The following is a 24,169-nucleotide window of genomic DNA, read 5'->3' as shown; positions in this document are numbered from 1 at the left end:
TCCCTTGGAAGAAAGGGCTCACTGGCAGCATGGATATGAAGTTTATGAGTGATGGGAAACAGAGAATAGTGGTAGTTTTTTGAACTGGAGGAAGGTAAATAGTCGTCTGCCATAGGGACACTGCTTTTCTTGATCTTAGTGATCTGGATTGGGTGTGCAGGGCACAATTTCAAAATTTTAGAATGACATAAAACCTGAAAGTATTGTGAACCGTGAGAAGAAGGTTAATCCCAGAGCTGGAGGGGTTGGATTATGAGGAGAGGTTGAGTAGACTGGGACTGTACTCATTGGAATTTAGAAGGATGCGGGGGGATCTTATAGGAACATAGAAAATTATGAAGGGAATAGATAGGATAGATGTGGGCAGGATATTCCACTGGTGGGTGAAAGCAGACCATAGCCTTAAAATAAGGGGAAGTAGATGTAGGACTGAGTTTAGGAGGAACTTCTTCACCCAAAGGGTTGTGCATCAATGGAATTCCTTGCCCAGTGAAGCAGTTGAGGCTCCTTCATTAAATGTTTTTAAGATAAAGATAGATGGTTTTTTGAAGAATAAAGGGATTAAGGGTTATGGTATTTGGGCCGGAAAGTGGAGCTGAGTCCACAAAAGATCAGCCATGATCTCATTGAATGGCAGAGCAGGCTCGAGGGGCCAGATGGCCTACTCCTGCTCCTCGTTCTTATGTTCTAAGAAGGATAGTGATGGACTTCAAGAGAACATAGGCAGGCTGGTGGAATGGACAAACACATGACAGATGAAGTCAGATGACAAACAGTATGAAGTGACACAGTTTGGTAGGAAGAAAAAAGAAACAACATAAAGGGTGGAATTCTTAATGGAGCGCAGAAACAGAGGCACCAGAGTCTATATGTGCACAAATCATCAAGGTGGTGAGGCGGGTTGTGAAAGTGGTTAATAAGCATAAAGAATGCTTTATCAAACATTGCTTTGGCATCAACTGATGTATTTTATCCAGTTCTGGGCACCATATTTGGGGAAAAATGCAAAGCCATTAGAGAGGTTGCAGTAAATATTTACGAAAATGGTTCCAGGGATGAGGATTTTTTCTCTTTTGTTCATATGCGGGATGAAGATGTCACTGACTAAGCCAGCATTTATTGCCGATCCCTAATTTCTGTTAAGTAGGTGGTGATGAGCAGCCTTCTTGAACTGTTGCAGTTCCTGTGGCATAGGTACACTCACAGTGCCGTTAGGGAGAAAGTTTCAGGATTTTGACTCAGTGACAGTGAAACAACAGCGATGTGTTTCCAACTCAGGATGGTAAGTGACTCGGAGGGGCCCATGTGTCTGCTGACTTTGTCGTTTTAGATGGTAGTGGTCATGAGAGCGTGGATGATGCTGAGTAAGGAGCCTTGCTGAGTTGCTTGCTGATTCCTAGCCCCTGACATGCTCCTGTATCCACAATATTTATTGGCTACTCCAGTTACTGGTCAATGACAACCGCAGGATGTTGATAGTGGGGAATTCAGCGATGGTAATGCCAATGAATGTCAAGGGCGATGGTTAGATTCTCCCTTGTTGGAGATAGTCATTGCCTAGCATTTGTGTGGAGGAATCACGAATGGTGCTATTGCAGTGAGCTGGCTTGGACTTGATGGGCCGAATGATGACCTTTTGTGCTATAACCATTCTATTATACTTTAATTCTGTTTCCTGTTTGGAAATGGTGATGTTGGCGGGGCCCTTTAGTTAGGTGATTGGAATGTTTTGATTTTTATTTCTCTCTGAATTGTGGAGAAGTGTTGTAGGAATTGCAACGCTGAACTGAAACTATAAATTACAGCAGTGACTCGACCTTAAAATATTTCATTTGCCAAAAAGCACCGTTGAAGGCTGAGGGGCTGGTTTAGCTCATTCAGCTAAATCGCTGGCTTTTAAAGCAGACCAAGCAGGCCAGCAGCACGGTTCGATTCCCGTACCAGCCTCCCTGGACAGGCGCCGGAATGTGGCGACTAGGGACTTTTCACAGTAACTTCATTGAAGCCTACTTGTGACAAGCAATTTTAATTTTAATTTTCAAGTTTGCAAAGGGTGCTGTGTAATTCCTTATTCTTTCTTTATACTAAGAGGAAATGTAGACCAGATGCAAGCTCATGTAGATTTTGCCATGCAAAAATACAAAGCTTAAAATTAAATTAAACATGACAGCGGATGTTTCCATTTGTTAAAAAAAATCAGATCCTTTAAATTACAAAATATCAGTCTCTCCGTGGAAATGAAAGGGCTGTAGGTGGTGTAGTAAAGTTCTGATTAATACAGCACGTTACAATCTTGTTTTACAGATTCTTCAGTTTGATGAAATCTTGTCCAATCCGTCCTACAGGGAACATTTCCGCGTGTACATGGAAAGAATGGATAAGAGGGCTCTCATCAGCTTCTGGGAGTCCGTTGAATACTTGAAAAATGCAAACAAGGTAACAAGACTTTTGACTTCATACAATGGGCTGAATTTGAGTTCCAAGGAAATTCAAAATCATATTTGCAAAACTGGTCCTTGGTTTGCACATGTCAAAGGATGTTGGATGTGATGGACAATACTCAGCTGAGAAATTCATATACCTAATATAATTCTCCTAGCGATTAAAAAGCAGATACTGGAAATCTGAAATAAAAAGTGAAAATGCTGAAATACTCAGGAGGTTAGCAGCATCTGTGGAGAGAGAAACCGAGTTAACATTTCAGGTCAATGACCTTTCGTCAAAACGGGCAAATGTTATAGATGTAATAGGTTGTGAGCAAGGTCTGTGACGGGGTGGAAGACAGGAGAAATTGTTTTGCCCCCCCCTATCACCCACTCTTTTTGCCCTTGTCCCACCCACCCCCTTGTTCAAAATCAATTGTATCTTTTCCCAGTTCTGATGAAAGGCCATCAAGCTGAGGGATTAACTCTGCTTCTCTCTCCACAGCTTCTGTGTGACCTGCTGAGTGTTTCCAGCATTTTGTGTTTTTATCATTGTTGCAGTCCCTGGTATCATTTAACCCTATTGATTATGTATTATTCAACAGCTCGCTCTTAGGCACCACACAGCTTTATGATGCACTTTGTTTTTCTCAAAAATTACACTTTGCCCAATAATTATAAACATTTCACAAACCACTAATGACTGTTAGGACTGGTTGGCTACTGTTCACACAAACACATCCCCATTTCATACTTTCATGTCTCCCAGTATTCTTAGAACACTTTGCAGAACTGACTTAAATATATCATAATGGTTTAGAATGGTCCTACAATGGGTGGTGTTTATATTATGCTAATCGTAACAACTGATAGGTAGCGAGATACTGCTCTTTTCCCTCTGGGACCTGGGTTGAATTTTAATTCTTTATAATAGGGGCAGGAGGGCAGCACAGTGGTGCAGTGGTTAGCACTGCTGCCCCATGGCGCCCGAGGATCCGGGTTCGATCCCGGCCCCGGGTCACTGTCAGTGTGGAGTTAGCACATTTTTGCAGTGTCTGAGTGGGTCTCACCCCCTTAACCCAAAAACATGTGCAGTATTGGTGAATTGGCCACGCTACATTGTCCCTTAATCGGAAAAAAATTGTTGGTTACTCTTACTTTATTTTAATAAAACCAAAAATAATAGAAGATTTATAATTGTTCTTCAAAGTTAGTTTGAGAACTGGGCCATAACTGTGATGTCTAGCATGGTTTGATTCTGAAACAAGGAACCGTAGTGTGAAAGAAGGTGGGGGCATAGTGGTATTGTCACTGGACTTGTAACCCAGAGTCCCAGGGTAAAGATTCTGGAGACCCTGCTTCAAAACCCACCATGGTGAATGGTTAAATTTGAAATCAATAAAAATCTGTAATTAAAAGTCTGGCGTGAAACCAGTGTCGATTGTCATTAAAACCCCACCTGATTCACTAATGTCCTTTAGGGAAGGAAATCTGCCATCCTTGCCTGGTCTGGCCGACATATGACTCCAATATGATGCCCGTGAATGAAGATTAAAAAAGGAGGCTAGAAATGAGATCTCGGCAGAGTAACAGAGCAAATTCAGTGAAGTATAATAAGAAGGAGTGCAAGTGAATGATACATGGGAAATTAAGTAGCAGGACAGTCCGCACAATAGGAAAAATGGCTAGGTAGATGCAGGAGGTTCAGAATTTAGCAATGTAACTCTTGAAAGAAGCATTAACAGCATGCTAATAGGTATTCTGAGAAATTAAGTTTTTATAAATCTGACTTCTCATCAGAACATTGGAAACTGTCTTTAAAGGATTAGAATTCGTATTTGACTCTGTGGATTCGAATCCCTGCAGGGCAGATTGTGAAAATTAATTTCAGATGTCTGACGATATGTTGGTTGGCACCAAAAAATACTATAAAAGAAGCTGAATTGTTGGAAGAATCCAACTGGTTAGTCATGGCACGAATCAACTCCAGCCTCCCAGATTGCCTTGATCCACTACAGTTTGCCTACCGCTGCAACAGGTCCACAGCAGATGCCATCTCCATGGCTCTGCACTCTCCCCTGGAACACCTAGATAACAAAGACACCTATGTCAGACTCCTGTTTATTCACTACAGCTCAGTCTTCAACACCATCATTCCTACAAAACTCATCCCAAACTCCGTGCCTTGGCCTCTGCTCCTCCCTCTGCGACTGGATCCTGAACTTTCTAACCCACAGACCACAATCAGTAAAGATAGGCAACAGCACCTCCTCCACGATCATCCTCAACACCGGTGCTCGACAAGGCCGTGTCCAAAGCCCCCTACTATACTCCTTATACACCTATCACTGTGTGGCCAAATTCCCCTCCAACTCGATTTTCAGATTGGATTGGATTGGATTTGTTTATTGTCACGTGTACCGAGGTACAGTGAAAAGTATTTTTCTGCAAGCAGCTCAACAGATCATTCAGTACATGGGAAGAAAAGGGAATTGAACAGAATTCAAGAAAATACATGAGAATACATAATAGGGCAACGCAATATATACAATGTACTACATAAGCATTGGCATCGGATGAAGCAGACATGGGTGTAGTGTTAATGAGGACAGTCCATAAAAGGGTCATTTAGGAGTCTGGTGACAGTGGGGAAGAAGCTGTTTTTGAGTCTGTTCGTCCGTGTTCTCAGACTTCTGAATCTCCTGCCCGATGGAAGAAGTTGGAAAAGTGAGTAAGCCGGGTGGGAGGGATCCTTGATTATGCTGCCTGCTTTCCCCCGGCAGCGGGAGGTGTAGATGGAATCAATGGATGGGAGGCAGGTTCGTGTGATGGACTGGGCGGTATTCACGACTCTCTGAAGTTCCTTGCGGTCCTGGGCCGAGCAGTTGCCGTACCAGGCTGTGATGCAGCCCGAGAGGATGCTCTCTATAGTGCATCTGTAAAAGTTGGTAAGGGTTAATGTGGACATGCACAATTTCCTTAGTTTCCTGAGGAAGTAAAGGCGCTGTTGTGCTTTCTTGGTGATAGCGTCGACATGAGTGGACCAGGATAGATTTTTGGTGATGTGCACCCCTAGGAATTTGAAACTGCTCACCATCTCTACCTCGGCTCCGTTGATGCTGACAGGGGTGTGTACAGTACTATGCTTCCTGAAGTCGATGACCAGCTCTTTAGTTTTGCTGGCATTAAGGGAGAGATTGTTGTCGTTGCACCACTCCACTAGGTTCTCTATCTCCCTCCTGCATTCAGACTCGTCGTTATTCGAGATCCGGCCCACTATGGTCGTATCGTCAGCAAACTTGTAGATGGAGTTGGAACCAAGTTTTGCCATGCAGTCGTGTGTGTACAGGGAGTAGAGTAGGGGGCTAAGTACGCAGCCTTGCGGGGCACCGGTGTTGAGGACTATTGTGGAGGAGGTGTTGGTGTTCATTCTTACTGACTGTGGTCTGTTGGTCAGAAAGTCAAGGATCCAGTTGCAGAGTGGAGAGCCAAGTCCTAGGTTTTGGAGCTTTGATATGAGCTTGGCTGGGATTATGGTGTTGAAGGCGGAGCTGTAGTCAATAAATAGGAGTCTGATGTAGGAGTCCTTGTTTTCGAGAATTTGCTGATGACACCACCGTAGTGGGTCGGATTTCAAACAATGACAAGACAGAGTATAGGAATGAGATAGAGAATCTGGTGAACTGGTGCGACGACAATAATCTCTCCCTCGATGTCAACAAAACGAAGGAGATTATCATCGACTTCAGGAAGCATAGTGGAGAACATGCCCCTGTCTACATCAATGGGAATGAAGTAGAAAGGGTCGAGAGCTTCAGGTTTTTAGGTGTACAGATCACCAACAGCCTGTCTTTCTCCCCCCCATGCCGGCACTATAGTTAAGAAAGCCCACCAACAACTCTACTTTCTCAGAAGACTAAGGAAATTTGGCATGTCAGCTACGACACTCACCAACTTCTACAGATGCCCCATAGAAAGCATTCTTTCTGGTTGTGTCACAGCTTGGTATGGAGCCTGCTCTGCCCAAGACTGCAGGAAACTACAAAAGGTTGTGAATGTAGCCCAGTCCATCACGCAAACTAGCCTCCCATCCATTGACTCCGTCTATAATTCCCGCTGCCTCAGAAAGGCAGCCAGCATAATTAAGGACCCCACGCACCCCGGACATACTCTCTTCCACCTCCTTCCGTCAGGAAAAAGATACCAAAGTTTGAGGTCACGTACCAACCAACTCAAGAACAGCTTCTTCCCTGTTGCCATCAGACTTTTGAATGGACCTACCTCGTATTAAGTTGATCTTTTCTCTACACCCTAGCTCTGACTGTAACATTATATTCTGCAGTCTCTCCTTCCTTATGTACGGTATGCATAGTTTATACAGCATGCAAGAAACAATACTTTTCACTGTATACTAATACATGTGACAATAATAAATCAAATCCAAAATGGTTCACAAATGCTTTTTGGATAAAGAACCGGCAACCCTGGCCAAGCCTTTGTCACCTTAATTCCATTCTGTGTGGATGATTCTAATGCCTTTAAAACAATTTTGGGTGGGCAATAAATATTGGCTTGTCGGTATCATCTGTATCCCAAGAACAAGTGGGGGAAACACATCAGATAGAGGTTTAATAGTGTTCCTATTAATGAAAAACTGGCCACTCCTGACCTGGCGACCATCAGCAATTGATGGCACTTACTGGACTAGTGAGATGACTGTCGTCATGACTGTACAAAATCCAAATATTTCACTCATAGATAGTGAGGAGCAATTTGATTTCTAACTTCTCTACAAGGAAAAAAAAAACAGAAAATGCTGAAAAATACAGCAGGTCTGGCAGCATCTGTGGTGAGAGAAAGGGTTAATGTTTCAGGTTTCTGACCTTTCACCTGGGCAGTTCTGAAAGGTCATCGACCTGAAACATTAACTCAGTTTCTCTCTCCACAGATTCTTCGCGACCTACTGAGTATTCTCAGCATTTTTTGTTTTTATTTCAGATTTCCAGCGTTCACAGCGTTTTGGTTGTGTAGATTTTTTTAAATGCCTGCTCAAAATTGATGCAATTCATCACCTCGGTCGTGAGTTTCAGCCAAGAGGTAAGAGAGATTAAATTTTTCTCCTGTCCACAGAATAAATCTTGTATCTAAATTGATTTCTATTTTTTATTATTCTATAACATTCCAGCCGATTTCCTCTGGTGTTGCTGATGGATAGTCCATGATTATGAAGCGTATCTGATTATCTGACTTGTTCCTATTTAAGGCTAATTGTCAAAGTACTACTTGTGGGAATCCAGAGCTTCCTAATTAATTATCAATTCCTGTGGTGGTTGGAGGCCAGGTACTTGTTTTTAAGTTTCAGACTATAGGTCAGTGATATGCATTTTAAAACAAAAAATGTTTGGATTTATAACTAAGCGCGATCCGACTGTTATAATGTAGGCTCGAAGCACTTTCAGTAGATTTGCCTTGGTATTGCTATTACGTTATTGCTGAACGTGCTTTCAGCTAGCTCGGCCATAGGCTCAGGAATTCTCTTCCTAAGCCTTTCTGCCTGTGTCTCCTCCTTTATGAAGCTCCTTAAAACCTAACATTGGTCACCTTCCTAATAGCTCCTCATGACTTCAAATCACAAAACACTCTTGCTTTTTCATAGCCCTCTGCTACTGAACTACAGCTCAGCTCGCAGTAGATTTTCTTTCTGCTTGTCTCAAAGCTGGGTTGGATCAACTGCCTTCTGTGTGGGAAATAACGCAGGTAAAACCCAAAACCAAGAAAAAAAACCTCCTCACAATCTATCTCCACAGCAATGGCGCATTTCAGTGCACGGGCCAGTGCCATCTGTAGTTCAGCAGATGGGGGCTGGTGTACTCTGCTAGGGGTACCTCCTCTGAGGAAGAAAAGAGGGGCAGATGCGAATGGAGGCCAGGTGTCTGCAGGCAGCATCAGAGGGAGAGAGAGCTATGGGACAAGAGGAGCAGTCACAGGGTGCACGACCAGCAGGACAGCAAGGCAGACAACACTGCAGAAGATGCCATTATCCTGCTTGTAAAGTGTATAGGCAGCGATCCAGCTACCTTAACGTAAATCTTTCGATTTGTTTTAATCTAAAGTACCCAATTCTTTTTTTCCCAATTAAGGGGCAATTTAATGTAGCCAATCCACCTACCCTGCACATCTTTGGGTTGTGGGGATGAGACCCTTGCAAACACTAGGAGAATGTGCAAACTCCACATGGACAGTAACCCAGAGCCGGGATCGAACCCGGGTCCTCGGCGCCGTGAGGCAGCTGTGCTAACCAATGTGCCACCTTGCCCCCCACCCCCCCCCACTTCAACATGTCTGAGGTCCAGTGCCGCAGGAGGCTCCACCTCTCTAGGGATAGCGTGACATAATTGTGCCACATGATTGGGCTGGAGATCACCTCCGACGGACGGCCATTGCCAGTGGCTCTCAGTTTTGATGCGTTCTGATCATTCCTGAGGTTTGTAGGGGGGGGGATCGGAGTGGAGTGTCCCAATAAGCTGTCCATAGCGGTGTAAAGCATGTAACTGGTTCTCTATTCAGATGGTTCTGATTCGTTACCAGACAGACCAAGCCAGCCAGGCTGAGCGAGCCAGAGGCTTCACAGCTATTGCAGGGTTCCCCCGTATTCAGAGTGCTATAGATTCTACTCAAGTGGCTACCAAGGCTCCAGTGGGGTGGTCAGCTGCCTTTGTGAATATGAAGGGTCACCACTCTGTGAACATGCAAATAGTAAGTCGCCCACAGGACCCAGATTCTTCAAGTCTGTGCAAGGTACCCAGGCAGCCCCCATGTTGCATACATTCTGCAACACACAGGTGCCAAAGCTGTTCATGGCTCTCTGCTGGGTGACAAAAGGGTATTGTTAACAAGTTTGCTCATGACTCACTCCGGTATCTTAGGACAGAGACAGAAGAGTGGTCAGAGACTCGATGAATATACAATCAGGAGGGTGTTAGATGCCCTGGGAGTTGTCAACATCGATTCCAGACCACATGAAGTCACATGACATCAGGCCAAACATGGGCAAGGAAGCCTCCTGCTGATTACCAAAACTCCTCCATGTTGAACACCACTTGGAGGAAATACTGAGGGTTACCAGGGCACAGAGTGTATTCTGCGTGGTGTTTCACTGTCCATCACCAAGAGTGGCTGGGTGGCATCACTACTGACCGAGCTGGCCAAGTCCTAAAGGACATAAATGTTAGATTGGGTCTGCAACAGGTGGTGAGGGAACCAACAAGAAGAAAAAACATAAGACCTCATCCTCTCCAGCTTGCCTGCTGCAGGTGCATCTGTCCATGACAGTATTAGTAGGAGTGACCTCCGCACAGTCCTTGTTGAGACTGAGTCCCGTCTTCACATTTTTACAGTAACTTCATTTCAATGTAAGCCTACTTGTAACACTAATAAAAATTATTATCCTGCAGCAGCAGGATTGTACTCAACCACAATCTGTAACCTAATGGCCCAGTATATCTCCCACTCTGACATTACCACCAAGCCTGGGGATCAACCCAAGTTCAAACAAGAGTGAAAGAATTCATGCCAGATGCAGCACCAAGCATATCTAAAAATGGGGCATCAACCTGATAAAGCTACAGCACAGGATTACTTGTGTGCCGAACAGCAAAGGCAGCAAGTAATAGACAGAGCTAAGTGATTCCACAACTGATGGATTAGATCTAAGCTCAGTAGTCCAGTCGTGAATGGTGGTGGACAATTAGATGATGGCGTAGTGGTATTGTCACTGGACTAGTAATCCAGGGTGGATTGTCACTGGACTAGTAATCCATAGACCTGGGGGTAATGCTCTGGGGACCTGGGTTCCAATCCCATCATGGCAGATGATGCAATTTAAATTCAATAAAAATCTGGAATTGAAAGGTCTAATGATGACCATGAAACCCCTCAGGTTCATTGATCTGCTTTAGGTGAAGGAAATCTGCCATCCTTACCTGATCTGGCCTGCATGTAATTCCGGACCCACAGCAATATGGTTGACTCTTAAATGCTCCTTGAAATGGCCTAGGAAACTACTCAGTTCAAGGGCAAGAAATGCCCAGCCAGCAATGCCCACAATTCCATGTAAGAAAAGCTCAATGGAGATGAGGGGGCTCAACAAATACCCCATCCTCAAAGATGGGGGAACCCAGCACATCAGTTCAAAAGATGAGGCTGAAGCATTTTCAACAATCCAGCCAGTAGTGTCGAATGAATGAGCCATCTCAGCTTCCTTCGGAGGTTGCCAGCATCACAGATGTCTGTCTTCAGCCAATTTAATTCATTCCATGTGACAGCAAGAAACCACTGAAGGCTCTGGATACTACTATGGGCCCTGACAGTATTCCAGCAATAGTACTGAGGACCTGTGCTTCAGTACTGCGAACCACTAGCCAAACTGTTCCAGTACAACTACAACACTGACAACTACTGGCAATGTGGAAAAGTGCCCAAGTGTGTCATGTACACAAGGAACAGAACACATTCAACCCAGCCAATTACCCCCCAATGTATTCTCAGTCATCAGTAAATTGATGTAAGAGGTCAACAACAATGCTATCAAGTGACACTTTTGTTTGCATTAACCTACTCACTGACGCTCAGTTTGGGTCACGTCAGGATCACTCAGCTCCTGACTTCATTAGAGCCTTGTGCAAACATGGGCAAAAAAGCTGAACACCAGAGGTAAGTTGAGAGTGAGCTGACATCAAGGCAGCATCTGACCGAGTGTGGCATCAAGGAGCCCTACCAAAACTGGAATTAACAGGAATCAGGGTGAAAACTCTCCACTGCTTGGAGTCATCATACCCGGCACAGAGAAAGATGGTTGTGGTTGTTGGAGGTCAATCATTGTTCCAGGTCATCACTACAGGAGTTCCTCAGGATAGTGTCCTGGGCACAACTATCTTCAGCTGCTTCATTAATGTTTTTCTTTCCATCATAAAGTCAGAAGTGGGGATGTTCACTGATGACTGTACACATGTTCAGCACCATTCGCGAATCCTCAGATACTGAAGTAGTTCATGTCCAAATGTAGCAAGAACTGTACAATATCCAGGCTTGGGCTGACAAGTGGAAAGTGCCACACGAGTGTCGGGGAATGACAATTTCCAGCAAGGAAGAATTTAACCACAGCCCCATGACATTCAATGGCATTACCATCACTGAATCCTACACTATCAACATCCTGGGGGTTACCATTGACTTGGAACTGAACTGAACAAGCCACATAAATACTGTGACTACAAGAGCAGGTCAGAGACTAGGAATCCTGTGGCAGGAAATTCACCTCCTGACTCCCCAATTCAGCCCACCATCTAGAAGGCACAAGTGTGATGGAAGGGCAGTGCAGTGGTACAGTGGGTTAGCCCTGCTGCCTCACTGCGCCGAGGTGCCAGGTTCGATCCTGGCTCTGGGTCACTGTCTGTGTGGAGTTTGCACATTCTCCCCGTGTTTGCGTGGGTTTCACCCCCACAACCCAAAGATGTGCAGGCTAGGTGGATTGAACACGCTAAATTGCCCCTTAATTGGAAAAAAAATGAATTGGGTACTTTAAATTTATAAAGAAAAAAGGACTGTGAAGGAACTTGCCTGGATGAGTGCAGCTCCAATAACACTCCAAAAAAACTTGACACCATCCAGAACATAGGCAGCGTGAATGGCACATATCCACAAACATACAATCCCACCACTGGCGAACAGTAGCAGCAGTGTGTAAAGGTAAAAGGTAAAGTCACCGTAGTCCCAGATGTCCATAGGTTGCTTGCCTCTTTGAGGAGGAGAGCTGACTGATGATGATTTAACCTGAGGATCACCGCACCTCAAGTGAGAGGCAAGGTTGAGAAAGCGGGGCCTTACTGAATAGCCTCAAGATATACTGCAGGAATTCACCCATGCTCCATAATCCCAAAACCATTACCATCTAGAAGGACAAGGGGAACAGAACCATGGGAACCCCTGGAAGTTCCCATTCAAGTCTTTCACCATCCTGACTCGGAAAGATATCGTTGTTCCTCCACCGTCGCTGGGTCAAGCTTCTGGATCTCCTTCCCTAATGGCACTGTGGATATACCTACACCAAACGCACTGCAGCAGTTCAAGAAGGCAGCTCACCACTACCTTCTCGAGGGCAATTAGGGAGTGACAATAAATGATGGCCTAGCTAGCTACGTCCACATCGCACAAATGAATAACATCACCTAGTCACCATCCGTGCTAGGCAGCTGGGTTAGACCGATATCAATGGCACTATGGTGGCTTCGTAATTGCTGAATAACTGTGGACTCTTGTATGGGAGTCCTTATGTGAGGTAGAATGACCTCACATTGTTTGTAGTTTCTGCCTGTCCTGCTTCTGCCCACTGAACTTTTATTTTCCCCTGACATATCTGCCTTTCTGTGACTTGATGACTTTATTGCACGCTTGCACTCAGGCTCAGGGGCGCCCATGTCACATTTGCTAGGGCTCAATAAGTTAGTGACCCCTTCACTCGTTTGTGAGTGCTCAGTGGCATTATGACTTCATTAATTACTGCACCCTCCATCTGCACCACCGTACTATGTTCTCGCAAACCCTCCACCCCCGTGTAACACTTTTGAAATTCCCGTCATCTTTGCACACCAGACTCTTGGATGGACCCAGCATTTCTGATGTCATCTCCTAGTCTTAATGGGTGCAGGTTTTCCTGCCTTCAGTTACTCCGTTCCTACACCCCTGAGTGCCACTAAGGATGGCCACCTTTCCAAATTTCTCCACACAGGGTCATGCAAACTTGGTACGCGCCCATTCCGAGTGCCGAAGATCATTGAACCTGGATCCAGGTGTGGCGCCCACTGACCTCGGCTGCCACCTCAGCTCAAGTCTTCTTTGGTGCCTTCTTGCCATCCCGTGACATCAGGATGGCTGCCTGACACTCATTGACTCTACTGCAGATGCTTGTCCATCAAGCCCTTGGCATTGCCCTCTCAGATGGTGGGCCCAGATGGGTGTTGAGACCATAACTCCTGCCAGATGCTCTCCTCGACAGCTCGCTGGGGCTCCTCACCAACTCCTGTCAACCTTCAGGGAGCTGTCTCTGCCCTCGCTGGGTCCGTATTCGATCCGGTTCCCAACAAGCTCCCGCTGGAAGTGCTGAGCCTATGTCCAGCTGAATTTCATGCTAGCTTGCTCGTAATTGGCCAACCCAGTGTAAAATTGCATGTCAGTTGCAAAGGCGGCCCGAAGCAGAGATTGTGGCAGCTTCTGGACCATCTGATTGCATGTGCACAGTATACGCTAAATTTAGGCCATTGAGACAACTGTAGATTTTCTGTCTCCATCACAAAACCCAGAGAATGGTCACCCATCGTGTCAGACTTTTCTACTTCCAGCTCTGACCGTCCTAAATAAACATAGGCCATCCAGTAACTGGAATTGCAGGTTCGTTTACCAGCTTCTCAACTCAGGAGTTTTCATTTAAAAATTTAAATTCCCAAGTTAAGGTTATATTCCTAAGACACGTGATTCATAAAATTAGATATTCATACTGTCTATCAAAGACTGGAATGGTAGGTTCCATGGAATTACACCATAACCACAGTTCCATTCTTCGATTGAGTGTAACATTGGATATTGAGCGGTACATAGCTCAGTGCATTATATAGCTATAATTTCTGCTTTTATCCATTCAGACTGAAATACCTCAATTAGTCGGTGAAATCTACCAGAATTATTTTGTGGAAAGCCGGGAAATTCCTGTGGAGAAGGCACTTTATAAAGAAATCCAACAAAGCCTTGTGGGTAATAAAGGAACTGACGTCTTCACCAAAATACAGAGCGATGTTTATGAGACTCTTAAAGAGCGCTATTACCCATCATTCCTTGTAAGTGACTTATATGAAAGACTTGTTAGGAGGGAAGAAGAAAAGAGCACTTTACAATCCAGCCCTGACAACCGCGATGATGTGGTAAGATATGTTTTCACATACCTTCTAATGTGAATCACCTGCTTGCTTTTTTACTTTATTGCCCGTGTAGTGAAGGGAATAATATATTTGGAAGCTTCAGATTGGGTGCGGGACAAAACTAGAGCTTCTGAAGCAGATGTATTGGCACCTTCAGTAAAGCAACAGCAATTGTTGAATGTGGTCTTTGGGGAAGTGGTTATGATCAGTTTGACATTCTGAGTTTTAAGGGGATCCACATTTTATTTTTAAAGTGTCACTCAAATTGGGATGCCTGACTGTGTGCTGTTGACTCTTGTTTGCCAGTGGAAACAGGACATTAATACATAGCACTTAATGATTCCCAAACATATATGAAGGTTGGCGAAGGGTATCAGGAAATTTATTTTGAGCTCTTTAGATAAAGGTTGGCTTGATGTAGATGATACATTGTAATAATTGGTTATTATTAATGTAGATGATGAAGTGTTGAAATTGTCTGTGCTACATGTATGTGTAAAGGGATAGAGAATGACCGCAGTTACTATACATGATGGAATATGGATGTAGGATGTGGTTATGCAGATGATCAGGTATAGTGGATACATCTGGTTAGTGTACAAAATATAGTATCACAGTTGGCCATAGTTAATGTAGGTCATCTTACACTGAGATAATTTGTGGCTATTTCTCCATGAATGTTGGAAGTTGGCAAAAAATGGCTTGGATTAATTTATACACATGAATACCTGGTCAACATGCAGTTTGTGTAGGCTGTTTAACTTGAGGGCTTCCAGACTATTTGCATGTGCCACAGCCTGCCTTTGTTTTAGCACGTGGAACTAGAACAATGGTATTTTCAATTCAGTTTTATATATCAGTCCTCAGGTGGTCATCTCCAAAGCACAACTGGTTAAAAACTGGATAAGAAGGTGTCTAGTAAAGGTGTTAAAGGTTTGCTTTTACATATAGACAGATGTTGCTCTTCGTGGAAAGGCTGAATTCTTTCATTCGCTGCAAGTTTTTTATTAATAAATTTAGAGTACCCAATTCATTTTTACCAATTAAGGGTCAATTTAGCATGTCCAATCTACCTACCGGGCACATCTTTGGGTTGTTGGGTCAAAACCCACGCAAACACGGGGAGAATGTTCAAACTCCACACGGACAGTGACCCAGAACCGGGATCGAACCTGGGACCTCGGCGCCGTGAGGCTGCGATGTTAACCACAGGAAAGTTGACTACATGTACACCAAGAGCTGCTTATGCTCAGACATTGAGCCATCTCAAAACCTGGAGATTGTGTGATTTCCGGGTTATTGTGATTGGTGTTTTAGATCCCTTGTCTGTGCTACGTTCGCTGACCTCCACCTCAAAGTAGGGCTTGGGAATTCAGATGGACCTGTTCATTGACCTGCATTAGGATTGTACTTGCATCTGGACTTCAAATCAGGACATGATCTAAATTGGTTGGATGACTCATTATTCAGCCGGCAGCTGATATTTGCTGCTGAAACCTGTGAATAATGGATTCTGAGGTGAGGTACTGAAGGCAAGAGAAAGAAAGGATCTAGATTCTGTTCAGTACAAATCCACACAGCTGCCTTCTCAGTGGGTTACTTAGCAAACAGCGTAGCATCGCAAACAGAGGTCTCTGTAACTGTGGTGCCACGAGGCAGGGGGCTCCCAATGTCAGACTGCTCCACTACTTTCAGTCATCCGGTCATGGTGTCCAGATGTGATGAAAAACATCAGCTTCAGGCTGATATTTGGTGGCAAGTATCACAGGTGAGGTTAAAAATCATCATCATGAGTCAAAAGCTGATGTTTATGAAGCAACCAGGTGACATTTGTTAATGTTGATTCCACAAATTGACCATGAATAATGGCTTGCCGCGGATACGGTATTTAACTTTCCACTAAACCCACATCACTCTTTCTTCCAGAACCAGGTTTGTGAGAGTGGTGAGGAAGTCTTGGATGAAGGGAGCAATGGAATTAATGAGCAGGCCAGCTACGCTGTGAACAAACTACGACAGTTAAATGAGAAACTAGAATATAAGAGGCAAGCTCTGGGCTCCATCCAGAATTCACCAAAACCTGACAGAAAGGTATGATTCAGAGTCCAGGTGCTCAGTCGTGTTTGTGACATTCCTGGGTGCTTTCTGCTCTGTTGGGAATTTTATTGCTGTGAATCTTTCAGTTGGTTTGTACAAGTGTTTTAGGATGCATTTTGTTTGTGTGATCTTTGAGTTAATATGTAACGACCATACAGTTACCAACCGTTACCACAATGTATAGTCCTTTTGGTTGCTTAAATGCACATGGAGCATAAATTTAAAATGATTCAGAATGGACTTCATATGAATATGAGAAAAAGAGTAGCCATCAGTTCCTCAAACCTGTTTGGCCATTTAATTAAGTTATGACTGAACTGTACCTCAACTCCATTCGACCACTGCTGATCTGACTTCCATGATCATCTTCCCGAGTAAAAAAAACCTAACAATCTCTGTCTGTGTGAATTCAATAATAATAATAATCACTTGTGACAATAAGTGATTATTACTTTTATTGAATTCACACGCCCAAATGCAAATGTATTTGCTCAGTTTTGGACACATTTAGTTTGTGGTCACTCATTAGAATACCTGGGAATCCCTGCATAGGGAATACCTAGAATACCTGGGAATCCCACATAGAATCCCTGCAGTGCAGAAGGAGGCCATTTGGCCCATTGAGTCTGCACCGACCCTCTGAAAGATCGCCGTGCCTAGGTCCATTCCCCCGCCCTATCCCTGTAACCTCACTTAACGTGCACATCTTTGGACCGTGGGAGGAAACCAGAGCGCCAGAGGAAACCCACGCAGACACGGGGAGAACGTGACAGTAAGCCAAGTCGGCATTGAAACCGGGTCCCTGGTGCTGTGAGGCAGCAGTGCTAACCACTGTACCACCATAGACTGTCTCACTAACTCATGATTGCAATTTTTCTCAGTATAGAAGTAGCTCTCCTTAATGCTGCTAGCAGCAGTGTGGTCTCTGATGCGAGAAGAACTTCACAGAGGGCAATTGGCCAGAATTATTTTACATCTCATTTCCCAAGGAGAACGCGGATTAATTAAGAAAGGCCAGCACAGAAAAGCAACTCTGTTTAATTAACTTGATTAAGTTTTTTGATGAGGTTAATGGGATTCATATGGTGTAAATGGACTTCCAAAAGTTGTTTTGATGAAGTGCCACATAATAGAACTGACAGCAAAGTTAAAGCCCATGAAATAAAAGGACAGTGGCAACATGGATAAGAAATTTGCTGAGTGCGGAAACAGAGTAATGGTAAACAAAAAAACAGGAATTGCTGGAAGAGTTCAACGGGACTGGCAATACCTGAAAGGGAAGCAGAGTTAATGTTTTGGTGTCCGTATGACTTCTTCAGAGTAGTGGTGTAAGGTTGTTTTTTGAACTGAAGAAGGGTTTACAGTGGGGTTACCCTGGAGTCGGTACAGGGACCACTGCTTTTCTTGCTCTGTATTAATCATGTAGATTTGGGTGCACAGGGTGTAATTTCAAAATTTGTAGATGATACAAAGCTTGAAAGTATTGTGAACTATGAGGAGGATAGTGACAAGACTTTGAAGGTATTGACAGGCTGGTGGAATGAGCGGACACATGGAGATGAAATTTAACGCAGAGAAATGTTAAATGATATGTTTTGGTAGGGAGAACAAGGAGCAGGCAATAGGAAGTAAAGGATACATTTCTGCAGTAAAATAGAAGGTCGCAGGGCAGCTTGAGAAAGTAGTTAAAAAAAGTAGATGGTATTCTTGGCTTTATAAATCGAGGTACAACATGTTAATTGTATAAATTAAGGTTAAGTTTGTACAGGTGGAGGGCACTCGTCAGAGAATTACTTGTGCCTATATACAGACACTACAATTGAAGTTGTGCATATTTTCCTCTACCCATCATCCAAAGTACTGGAGACGATGATGGTGTATTGCTAATGTCTTTGGGCCAGAGGCCAGGCTAAGTCTGTGGGAACCTAGGTTCAAATCCCACCATGGCAGCTGGTGGGAAAGCGCCTTTAAAAGTGGGGTCACCTTTAGTTAATTTTATATTTGACTTGTCGAAAAAGTATGAAGGGATGCTACCCGTTTACCTTGGCCTCGGTACTGGGACCACTGCAACACACCTGCCTCAGAGTTAGAAGATCATGAGTTCACAGCCTACTCCAGAAATTTGATGACAAAATCTAGGCTGACACTTCCAGAGCAGAACTGAGGGAGTGCTGTACTGTTGGAGGTGCTGTATTCGGGATGCAACATTTAATTACAACCCGTCTGCCATCTCACGTGGAGATAACTAGATTTAAAAAAAGACATTATCACTGGTTGTAGCGTTGAGAGCTATACATTTATAATGTCTCACTCTGTGAATAAATCTAAAACTGATTAAAGATTGCCTTTTGGTCATCTCCTTCACCATCTGGCTGTTAGTAGTTTTGCATGGAATACAAAAGCAAGGACATTATGATGAACTTTGTTTAAAACACTGGTTGGGCTGGAGTACTGTTTCACATTCCAGGCACTGCACTTTCGGAAGGACGTGAGGGGATTAGAGAGGGTGCAGAAAAGATTTATGAGTGTTTCCAGGGATGAGTGATGTCCGTTATATGGATAGATTGGAGAATCTGGGGCCATTCTTCCTGAAGAAGAGAACGTTTTAAGGGAGATTTGATAGAATGGTTCAAAACAATGAAGGGTCTGGGCAGAGTAGATGGAAAGAAGCATTGATGTGTGGTTAAAGTGCCATAACCTACAGGACTATGGACCAAGGGCTGTAAAATGGGATTAGGCTTGATGGTCATTTTTCAGGTTGCAGAGGTCCGTTGAGCTCAATGGCCTCCTTGCAAACCATAAATGTTGTGTTTCTAAAAGAAAATCATCTTCATCAGAAGATGACTGAGTTGAGGAAGATAATGGATCAACTTATTCATAGCTGAGCTGGAGAGGAAGCAAACTTGCTGACTTTTCTACCATATTTTAAATCTATAAAACTCCATTGAGAATATTGTAAATTGGATATTTGAAGTTGATGTGAAATGATCTCTCTCTGCTTGAAAACTGGTAGCTTCACCTCGTATTGCCATCCAAATAGATATTGAGAAGCAGTCCCATTCAATTTTTTTTATTGGAGAACAATTTAGAATCCAGTTTTTATATCCTATCCGGTTAAGTTCTCTAACCCTGCAAAATAATGCTGCCAATATTTATCCATCTCTCAGATAGTTACAAAGCTAAAGGATGAGATCTCTACGATGGAGAAAGAACATGATGACCTCCAGCAGCATATTGTCCGGACGGACTGGTGGTGTGAAAACCTTGGGCAGTGGAAAGCCACCATTAGCAGTAGTGAGGTAGGTCACCCACAGTGCAGATTCATGTCACTGCTCCTGTCTTATTTCTCATCGATTGACCGTCAGTTAATAAAAGTTAAGAGCTGTACTATGAGTTCAAGAAAGGGAGTAGAGACAACTTCGGTAACTATAGACCAGTGAGCTTTACTTCTGTTGTGGGCAAAGTCTTGGAAAGGATTATAAGAGATAGGATTTATAATCATCTAGAAAGGAATAATTTGATTAGGTATAGTCAACACTGTTTTGTGAAGGGTAGGCCGTGCCTCACAAACCTTATTGAGTTCTTTGAGAAGGTGACCAAACAGGTGGACGAGGGTAAAACAGTTGATGTGGTGTATATGGATTTCAGTAAAGCGTTTGATAAGGTTCCCCACGGTAGGCTATTGCAGACAATACGGAGGCATGGGATTGAGGGTGATTTAGCGGTTTGGATCAGAAATTGGCTAGCTGAAAGAAGACAGAGGGTGATGGTTGATGGGAAATGTTCAGACTGGTGTCCAGTTACTAGTGGTGTACCACAAGGATCTGTTTTGGAGCCACTGCTGTTTGTTATTTTTATAAATGACCTGGATGAGGGCGTAGAAGGATGGGTGAGTAAATTTGCAGATGACACTAAAGTCGGTGAAGTTGTGGACAGTGCGGAAGGATGTTGCAGGTTATAGAGAACATAGATAAGCTGCAGAACTGGGCTGAGAAGTGGCAAATGGAGTTTAATGCAGAAAAGTGTGAGGTGATTCATTTTGGAAGGAGTAACAGGAAAACAGAGTACTGGGCTAATGGTAAGATTCTTGGTAGTGTGGATGAGCAGAGAGATCTCGGTGTCCATGTACATAGATCCCTGAAAGTTGCCACCCAGGTTGATAGGGTTGTTAAGAAAGCGTACAGTGTGTTAGCTTTTATTGATAGAGGGATTGAGTTTTGGAGCATGAGGTCATGTTGCAGCTGTACAAAACCCTGGTGTGGCCGCATTTGGAGTATTGCATACAGTTCTGGTCACCGCATTATAGCAAGGATGTGGAAGCTTTGGAAAGGGTGCAGAGGAGATTTACCAGGACATTGCCTGGTATGAAGGGAAGATCTTATGAGGAAAGGCTGAGGGACTTGAGGCTGTTTTCGTTAGAGAGAAGAAGGTTAAGAGGTGACTTAATAGAGGCATACAAGATGATCAGAGGATTAGATAGGGTGGACAGTGAGAGCCTTTTTCCTCGGATGGTGATGGCTAGCACGAGGGGACATAGCTTTAATTTGAGGGGAGATAGATATCGGACAGATGTCAGAGGTAGGTTCTTTACTCAGCGAGTAAAGTAGTGGACTCGCCAACATTAGGGGCATTTAAATGGTCATTGGATAAACATATGGATGATAATGGAATAGTGTAGATGGGCTTTAGATTGGTTTCACAGGTCGGCGCAACATTGAGAGACAAAGGGCCTGTACTGCGTTGTAATGTTCTATTGTTCGGTTTGTATTTACCGGTGCATCCATTACATAAAATTAGCTGCCTACATTTATGCAATCCTTTCTGTGTGGATAGGTGATTGTTATCAGTTGTTGATGGCAGGATGGATGAAACTGGTATAGCTCCCTGTGCTAAGGGACACTAAGTTGATATGTAATTAATAGAGGAACTTTCCTTTTTCATTCTCTCAGACGAGCTGTTCCAATCGATCATGTTTAAAGCCTGTGAGCAAATGCTAATGGCATGCAGAATTTGGCCTCTGACCCACTTAATGGTGCTGTATTTTCTCATTGCTGGAGCACTGATTGGTATAGTGTTTGGCATATAACTTTGATGTCGAATTTACAGAGACTGAATGCCACATTTATTACGCGCGTTAGTTCTGTGATTCATAATGAATCGCGTGCAAATGTTAATTTTAGTGATGTTATGTTACATTTTACTGGAAATGGAGTGCTCATTTGTAATTTTGCAACAATGGTGGGAGCTATACTGCTCTGTACTATTTAAGGTGGGCGTGTCTAACCTGCTTTTTGTGGGCAGTACAGATGTACAGTGGAGTGTTGAACCCACCTCTCACGGCCAAGTTAATGATCCCATTATTTTTATATATGTTCAGTTGCTGACAATAGATCTTGGGTGTTTTGATTTAGGATTTATCCATTCATGAGGCAGCAGTGCCAAATACTGCCCTTCATGCACCAGCAGCAACAGTATAATTTTTCTACGCGTTTTGCATCTTAAATCAGCACAAGGAGACTTTTGGTGAAGTTTCAACTTCACTCTGAGCAGGCTGCTGGGGAGTGAGTGTCAATTGAAATGCTGACAGGGTCGTGAACACAACCGTCCATCACACAAACCCGCCTCTCGTCCATTGATTCTATCTACACCTCCCACTGCCTTGGGAAAGTGGGCAGCATAATGAAAGACCCATCCCACCCCGGCTATTCTCTCTTCAACCTCTTCCATCGGGCAGGAGATAGAGAAGTCTGAGAACGCGCACCAACAGATTCAAAAACAGCTTCTTCCCCACTGTTACCAGACTCCTGCATGACCCCCTTATGGACTGAACTGATCTCTTCGTGCATCTTCTCTACTGAGTAGTACTGCACTCTGTATGCTTAACCCGATGTCTATGCCTATGTATTTGCATTGTGCATTTATCGTATGTCCTATGTTTTACATGTATGGAATGATCTGCCTGGACTGTATGCAGAACAATGCTTTTTCACTGTATCTCGGTACACGTGACATTTAATCCAAATCCAGCTTCCCTCAGGCTTCAGAAGTAATGTTTCTGTGGATTTCATGATGTGACACTAATACTGTAAAATACGTAATGTATAAAGCAGGTGGAGAGGTATTGCAAATCTGGCAGAATGTTTTTTCTATGATGATTCAGATAAACGCGTGTAGTGCTAACTTACTAGAATTTGGAAGGCAACTTAAATAATGGAGACCTTCCAATTTAGAATAAAAGGTGTAAAAATCCGTTGACGTGTAATGACTTTATGCAGTAAGAAGTCTTACAACACCACTTTAAAGTCCAACAGGTTTGTTTCAAATCACCTGAGGAAGGAGCAGTGCTCCAAAAGCTAGTGATTTGAAACAAACCTGTTGGACTTTAACCTGGTGATGTAAGATTTCTTACTGTGCTCACTCACCCCAGTCCAACGCCGGCATCTCCACAGCATGACTTTATGCAGAAGGAGTGAATGTAATAATTGTCAAAGGACGCAGTGGGGGCTGGTTGAATCACCAAATTAAAGCCAGAGTTGGTTCAGTACCTGGAAGAAAAACTGCTCCGGAGATATGATTTATTGTGGGATATGTTTGGGTAGGCACATGGGATAGTTTGATCTTGGTTTCGGACAAGGCTCGGCACAACATCGAGGGCCAAAGGGCCTGTCCTGTGCTGTACTGTTCTATTTTCTATGTTCTATGTTATTTCCTGACAGTGGGGTTGACGGATTGGAAATGATATTTACCAGTCGTGTTAACAAGTACTAAACGTAAAGCAGTAAAATTACATTACTTACATTTTAAAGGCTACTTTAATTTGTGTCAGTGCAGTTGAGCATTGTTCTAATTGAACTAATTCCTTGTATAAGTCCTAGTGAACTACAAAATTCCCTGTGAAACATAGGTTTTCAAGGAGGTTCCTGGGAGGATCCCAGGAGTACTTAAGTATCAGACTTTACACTATATTCCAGAGGTCATTTGAAGTGTTTAATTACCAGACCTTTCCTTTTATACAACTGAGGTGAGGTTTGCCATTAATGAGGCAATTTTGTGATCTTAACCTGCAGGTGTACAGAGCTCAACAATAATCCAAAGAGAATCTGTAGCCAGTACGGATCAAGAGAAATGTTACATGTTCTCCAGCTGCGTATAGTTTTAACTGGTACACTTCTGTTGATGGCTGTTTTAGTGGGACCTTGGCTTCCTTTGGAGAGGAACACTTTGTATTCTTTACCTGATCCAGCCTATAGAGGAAATGAATTCTAAAAATGGGACCATTCCACTTGATTCACAGCAAACAAGAGAGTAGTACCAAAAGAAAATCCTTGGAAGTATGAGTTTCTGCACTAAAATCATAGACTCTAAATATTGAGATTTTGCCATAGGCTATTCTCCCAAATGAAGGAACAATGAAGAGAAGCGCAAAGTGATGTGTCAGGCAGGTCGGTTCGATGTGGACTGCACTCGATGCAGGGAAGCTGGAAACAGACGTCTAACACTGGAGAAGATCCAACACTGTTTTATTCAACAATAGAACTGATAAACATATTCAGCTGTGGGTCGACACTATACTGAACTGACAGGAGACCTAGCAGTAGCCTGACCAGACTTACTAGCTACCGCATGGTGTTTGCACTTGCTAGCTCGTGGACTCTGACTGTCTCAGTGGCTGGGCCCAGA

At 43.6% G+C, this 24,169-nt stretch overlaps 1 protein-coding gene across 2 annotated transcripts in view; it reads left to right on the top strand.

Moving 5' to 3' along the window:
• Window positions 1–24,169, top strand: part of snx25 (sorting nexin 25) — a 326,114-nt gene that overhangs the window by 252,738 nt on the left and 49,207 nt on the right. For both annotated transcript variants that reach the window (XM_038805657.1, XM_038805656.1), the window contains exons 9-12: window positions 2,305–2,436; window positions 14,120–14,395; window positions 16,319–16,483; window positions 19,657–19,788. In XM_038805657.1, coding sequence (XP_038661585.1) covers window positions 2,305–2,436; window positions 14,120–14,395; window positions 16,319–16,483; window positions 19,657–19,788 — 705 coding nt within the window. The remainder of the gene's footprint in view (window positions 1–2,304; window positions 2,437–14,119; window positions 14,396–16,318; window positions 16,484–19,656; window positions 19,789–24,169) is intronic.

Source organism: Scyliorhinus canicula, chromosome 8 (assembly GCF_902713615.1).
Source record: "Scyliorhinus canicula chromosome 8, sScyCan1.1, whole genome shotgun sequence".
Lineage (NCBI taxonomy): Eukaryota > Metazoa > Chordata > Chondrichthyes > Carcharhiniformes > Scyliorhinidae > Scyliorhinus > Scyliorhinus canicula.
Note: the sequence above shows the minus strand (reverse complement) of the source record. Positions and strands in the feature narration are given on the sequence as shown.